Raw genomic sequence first — 6,983 nt, 5'->3', positions numbered from 1 at the left:
TCAGAACCTATTTAATTACGATTTCCAAACAACCGAACCAATTAGATTTATATGGATTTTTGTTGTTATCTTGTGTCTAATCCTTGCTTTGGATCATATTAGCAACAAAAATAGTTTTGGAGCTTTAGACATGCATGTGCAACTGCACCTGCGGTTTTGCATACGCCAAAATTGTATGTAATGGAAATTCGAAACACATCTCAGAGGAAGAAATAAGTATGTTTTTTTCACTCAGTGACTGAACTAATGCACATAGCTAGGCTGTGACAGATAGCTTCATGGTGATTGTGAAATAAAATATACAATATGCATCCTAAATTGTTGAGTTAAATCCTGACTGATCAGCGTTACGTTAAATTAGCCAAAAGGATAAAAGAACCTTTTGAAGAAAGCTTTGTACAAACGATAACCAACATATGTTTTATGAGTTTAAGTTATACACAGTATATCTTATTAGCATAAAAAATATTGTACACTATTAGCTAACTCAAAAGATATCAGCGGTTAAGCCCTTAATTAATTGTGAGATTTATAATTCTTAAAAATAAGATAAGGTACCTATTACAACAAATAAAATTGACTTGATGGTGAAATTGAAAATTTATTAAATGAAGACTAATAAGTATAACTTAAACTCGTGTTTTATTTGGATTTGAAGGTTAAACAGGAGATATGTCACCTTAGAACAATCAAATTTATTATTTCTTCCTTGCACCAATCCAATAGTTATCTAATAGTGATGATATTGTTGTTCGCCTTACTAATTACTTCTGACTTTTGAACATGCGCGTACGAGCTGGGACCCTAATTTTAGTTTTCCACTATCCTATCTTCAGATTCACTTCCTTTAAGACATTTTATTACGGTATTAGGGCTCGTTTGGGTCACAAACTAAATTATTCTGGGATTATATAGTTCTGGAATTATATAGTTTTGGGATTATAATTCCTGAATTAATTTATTTCATTTGGGAAGTGGGATAAATAATCCAAAATTTGATAGTATAAGGTGGGATATTCAGGATTCAGGTTGGGATTAAATTAATACCGTCAATCAAATACATATAAATTTAATCTCAATCTTAATCCTGAAATATACTACCTTATCCACCATAATTCATTGTTACGTTGCATTTTTGCAACCCCCAACTGTTCTAGGATCTCCAAAGATTTGTCGACAAAAACCACATGGTATAAAGTAATTAAAGTACTTTGCACTCTTAACTCAGAATAACTATGCGCGAATGAGAATCTGGGGTCACAAAATTAGCTCATAAAAATTTGATTTCCCAAATCCATTTAAATTTGGATGGATTTAGTAAGCGACTTATTTATCCATTCAGTTCATTTTAACCCACCCTAAATCTTAGTCAAAAATCAAATGCAAATGAGAATGTAAAGTAGGAGAGATAAGAGGCTATGGTGCAAATAAAAGAGAAAAACTTATTGTCAGCTAGCTGAGGATTTATGTTAAAGAAAATAAAATTAAATCAAAGGCATCTTCGCACATGGGTCGTGGTCATATTTGGAGGACCCTCTCGTTATAATTTTTCTTAAACAAATGCCAAACATTTTTCTTTGTTTTGTTTTAATATGAAAACATCAACTGTAAAATTAATAGAGAGCATCTTCGTACATAAGTCCAACTACAACTGCAGAATAAAAGAGCAGCTTAGGTTGAACACTTTTCCTTCTTTGAAATTTTCTTAGAAGGAAATAAAACAACAATTTTCTGTTAGTCACAACTCTGTAAGAGTTTTTGGTTGGATTCAACCCTCAAACGTTTTTAGGAGCTTCGATTTTCGAAAATTCATAAATTTGAAGAACAATTGCTACATACAATATACGAGGTACTAAAACCAGTAACATATATATAATTTTGTACGTATTATATTCGAGTACTAATTCAAAACGAGGTTAAGTCATACGTATGTACACTATTAGATAACCCAACGGATAAGCATTCTTAAAACGTGAGATTTTTAATTGTGAAAATAAAATAGGTTATCTTATGTAACAAGTAAAGATAACCTAAATTATAATGGTTTAGGATTTGCTACATTTTAAACTAATGTCTAATGAGGTTTGTGGTCAAATCCATGTGAAAATAGGTTTCCAAATTCAAAACAAAATATAGTGTTGCATTATATGGCACGTATGACATACCTATTACCGCCAGTACTCAAAACTCTTATAAATAGCTGCCCCTTCCCCACTCAACAAAACCCTTCCTTCTCATACAACACCAAACTTAAGAAAGAAAACACTTTCTCTAGAAAAAAAAATGTCAGCCAGCAGCAAGATCCGCCACATTGTGAGGCTCCGACAAATGCTACAACGCTGGAGGAAGAAGGCCGCCACAACGTCCCGTCGCCGCGTCCCGACCGACGTGCCATCGGGTCACATAGCTGTCATGGTGGGCCCCAATTACAAGAGGTTTGTAGTCCGTGCAACCTATTTGAACCATCCAATGTTCAAGAAATTGTTGTCACAAGCAGAAGAAGTGTATGGTTTTACTAACAATGGGCCTTTGGCTATTCCTTGTGACGAGTGTTTGTTTGAAGAGTTACTTCATCACTTGGCTCGATTCAACTCCTCTAACAACAATACGTCGTTGTTCATGCGCTTTGATGATTTTCAGAGATATTGTCACTTGGATGTTCGAAATAACCTTGATTTCTGGGGCGATTCTAGACCCCTTTTGCATAATAAGTCTGTCTGGTAATCTACGAGAGACGGATCAAGATTTTAAGCCAATGGATACAGACACCTATAGGTAAAGTTTTAGTACAAAACGACAATTTTTTTCTCAATATATTAACTCTCCAAAACAAGTGGATCATCTGTCTAGACCTACAACTTAAATTTCTGTTATGAGAATGTGATTGGAGATCGCAAGAAAATGGACGAGTTGATTAGCCAGAGAGTCGTCCCAGGTTTTGAATTGGAAATACATTCAAGAACAGAGAAACGAGAAAAGAGACGAGCAATAATTAATGTTGTACATATTTTTTGCACTTATTAGTTTTCTAAAGATCGATTATTGTTGACAGTTAAACGGAAATTGTACAGAAACTAGAAGCGTGTCTGTTCGTTACCATTAATATAATGTTTTTTTTGGATGAAATATGATAATTTATATGATGCCTTTTTGTTGTTTATGGTGATGAATAATTGAGTACGTGCTCGATGTTGTGGGGGAGTCATAATTGGCAGCAACCCATTACCCACGCGAAATCTATGGGCTCTTTAATTAAGAATAGAGAGGTATCAATATTTTGAGTTAATGCATGTATATATAGTGGATTAATATAGTACATGTTTTAATTTTTCTTAATTCACGAAACATAAAACATAAATTACGAACAAAATGACGTAGATGTCCCTTTTTTATTTTATTTTTTATTTTTTTAATTTTCTAGATCCGCCTGTGCTAAGATCATTATTTCGCGCCCCTTCCTCATCTCCTTTTTTTTTTTTTTTTTTTTTTTTTTTTTTTTTTGTTTCTTTTTTGGTTTTTTGGGTACATGCATGGGTAACTTGAAAAAATTATATAATCTATGTGACTTGAATCAACTGGGAGAAAAGATTTCATTTCCTTGAGCAACTTCTGAGACTATCAAACCTTCATATTTATGGTCTTCGTTTGTCAAAATGATTGCACATTTGTTCACCTTCCTCCAGATATATATAATTATAGCCGTGATAATTTTCAGTAAATACTTACAGTCTTCAATAATAGTCTTGAGAGGGGAAGACGTTGTATATCGTCCTCTTTGATAAGCTTGACAACAAATAGGCAGTCGATCTGTTTCCACCTCTAATTCTTTATATCCCCTTTTTATTGCTAATTTTAACACTTGTTTGATGCTTCGTAGCTGTGGTGAAGCTTGAAATAGATTTCATCTTACCCGAATAACCAAATACCACATTCTTTGTTCGTTTCTAAGAATCCTCCAAATGCAACATCTTCTTAAATCTTGGCACTACCATCAATATCAAATTTAGTACGACTTCTACACAGGAAGAGATCACCAAGCTGTCATTTGACTTGTTTAGTATTAGAAATTTGTTTAGGAAATACTTCATCAATTTTCTTAGGAATAATTACTATATGTTTGCGTATAAGTTTTATAGGTGAAGATCTTTTGTCAATCAAATTTTAATTTTCGTTTTTTCCTATATAAGAACAACACTACGTACAAGAAGAAGATTGCCAAATATTATTTATAATACCATTAAACAATTCACGCAATGATTAAGCATTCGTGACAATAATCTTAGTCTGTGAGATAAAATTTTTTAATATATGCTTTGACTTTAGACATGACTTGATAATACGTAAGGATTCCTTCAAATTATCGTTACATCATTCACACCTAATGGGTTTAACTCTTCATAATTGTTTTGAATAATACCTTATGCTATATGTTGTCATTCACACGTGAAATTAATTCAAACTTTTTGGCTAATGGAATAGGGTGAAGCAAAAGGAAATTAGGAACAAAAAATGGGGAGTTGGGGCGGGGTAGGTGCTGATTGGAATTTAATGATGAATATTAGAAAAATTCTTACTAATATTTTTGGAAAAAGGAAGAATAACGAAGCTGGCACACAGCTCACATTTTTGGAACTTTTGACTTAAATTAAATTAATACTCAAATTTAATAGTACAAATTTAAGGATATAATGTACTACTAGCTGGCAGTACTGGTATTTGGGTCATCGACCCTTTAACAAATAATTTAAGAGTTATTTTTCTAAATAATTAATAATTAAAAAATTATATATTTAAGAAAGAAGTGATAAAAGAAAAACTCTTTTTGATCCGTCAGATAATAATAGTGTCACGTAAAAAGAAATAGGGTGAATAAAAGAAAAACTCATTTTGATTTCGCTCTTAAATTGACTGAATAGATTTTACCAGAACAAATTGTCAAAGAAATCAGGATTGAAGAAGTTCTGCACTTTATATCTATTATATCTGATGTCGCTCTAATACATAATTATGGTAATAACTAATTTTATTTTAATTACTAATAATAGTTAAAATACTTTTCTAATTTAAGAAGTTCTACAAATGTTATGTTATAAATACACAAAATTAGCACCCCTTTCCCATATCCCCTTTTAATTAACAATATTAATCACTTACTCATATTACCATTCTTTTTTTTCATAAATTCTTACCTTTTTAAAAAGGGAAGAATCTAAATGCCCAAAGGAAATAGTCGTTTCTTCCTCTCTTCACCCTTCCGCAAAATTTGATTTTTCATTTTGGGATATTGCAATCCGAAACGGTATTTTCAATTATTTCGATTCAAGGCATATGTGGTCAAAGTGGGCCTCTTTCACGTTCTATCCCATCTCCTTTGTTTCGTGAAATTTTCGCTATTTGTGTTATTATTCTTCCACAAAAATAACTTGGTGGAAGTGATTGTTTTTGCTCCAAGCCGTGGTGGTGGTTATGGCAGTGCACACGAGAGAAGGGGAGAGAGAAAGTTTTTTTTTATGGTTTTTGAGAAGATGAAAAATATATGTATTTGTGTATGTTCTATGATATAACTACCAATTGTTGTGGGTGGTGGTGTATTTTTGTAAGTTTTTCTATATATTTGTGTATTTTGTTCAAATTAATTCCATCAGTTCATCTAGTTTCAAATACAGGCCGACGCAAATACATGGTAAGTTTTCTATATATTTATGTATTTTATTCAAATTAATCCCATCACATGGGTGATGCAAATTGTTACTCACATAAATACATGAGATTTAACATATAATACATGGGGTTTGATTGGAAACTTCATTTAGTTATGCTATCAAATACATGGGTAAATAAAAACGAAATCAATATTGAAAACTTCAAATACATTAGTTATGCTATCAAATACATGGGGAATGCAAATTGTTACTCACACAAATACATGATATTTAATATAAAATACATGGAGTTTGATTGGAAACTTCAAATACATTAGTTATGCTATCAAATACATGGATAAATAAAAAACGAAATCAATATTGAAAACTTTTTTTTTGAATTTTAATTTTTTACGTTTGTTGAAAGATTGGATGAAAATAGAAAATGGTTATCACACTCGAAATCTAAATGATTTTTAATATAAAAAAATACCAATTAATAACTAATTAAATGACAAAACTTAAAACATTAGTTATGCTATCAAATACAAATAAAAAAAAATAATTTGGAAAAATCAATATTGAAAACCAAAAGAAGGGCAATCCGTTGAATATTATTAGGCACGAATCGTGTTATGAATAGGGCTGCAAGTTAGGCCCAATCTTTGGTTGTCTAATAGGAGTACCAAATTAGACATGACTTGGGCCTATTGCCACTCAGGCAGGAAATGGTGAAACATAGGGGTCATTTGCACTTTTGTCTCTATTTTGTGCTGGTCCTTAATTTTTGTTCAATGGGCTTGTTTTTAATTTTTGAAAAATCGAAATCTAAAATCATCATAATATCGACAAGTTTATGGAAATAACATATTACCCGTTAGTCATAAGATAAAAAAAAATTAAAGATCAGTCCATTTGAAGAGCTAAAATTAAAGACCAGCCATTTGAAGGTCAAAATCATGCAATAACTTCGAAACATAGCCATATATAATTTGAACAAAAGAAAACGACAGTCGAATATGTTATTTCGTTGTTTCTTATATCATAAAACAAACTTTTCTTATAAAAAAGACATAAAACTGTAAATAAATTTATATAGAATTACAAAATCAATTAGCCCTCGGCATTAGACGACTCGATAACGCTAAAAAGATGAGTAATTATTAGAAATAATTTAACAGTTTTAATACTCTTTCTCTCTCAAATTATCTGTCGTGGTTATTAAAAATAATAGTCTCAAATTATTTATCATTAAAAAGTTCAAGGAACAATTAATTATTTTTTTCCAGTTACCCTCAGTAGAATTCTACTAGTAATGGAGATGACACATAAGAGTAAGCA

At 31.3% G+C, this 6,983-nt stretch overlaps 1 protein-coding gene across 1 annotated transcript; it reads left to right on the top strand.

Moving 5' to 3' along the window:
- Positions 1–2,180: 2,180 nt before the first annotated feature.
- On the top strand, positions 2,181–3,143 carry LOC132040391 (protein SMALL AUXIN UP-REGULATED RNA 12-like). The gene has a single exon (XM_059431024.1). It carries the CDS (start codon positions 2,284–2,286, stop codon positions 2,722–2,724), a length of 441 nt encoding a protein of 146 aa, XP_059287007.1. The 5' UTR covers positions 2,181–2,283; the 3' UTR covers positions 2,725–3,143.
- Positions 3,144–6,983: the final 3,840 nt, after the last annotated feature.

Source organism: Lycium ferocissimum, chromosome 12, assembly GCF_029784015.1.
Source record: "Lycium ferocissimum isolate CSIRO_LF1 chromosome 12, AGI_CSIRO_Lferr_CH_V1, whole genome shotgun sequence".
Taxonomy (NCBI): Eukaryota; Viridiplantae; Streptophyta; class Magnoliopsida; order Solanales; family Solanaceae; genus Lycium; species Lycium ferocissimum.
The sequence above is the reverse complement of the archived record's forward strand: the minus strand, read 5'-3'. Positions and strand labels throughout refer to the sequence as shown.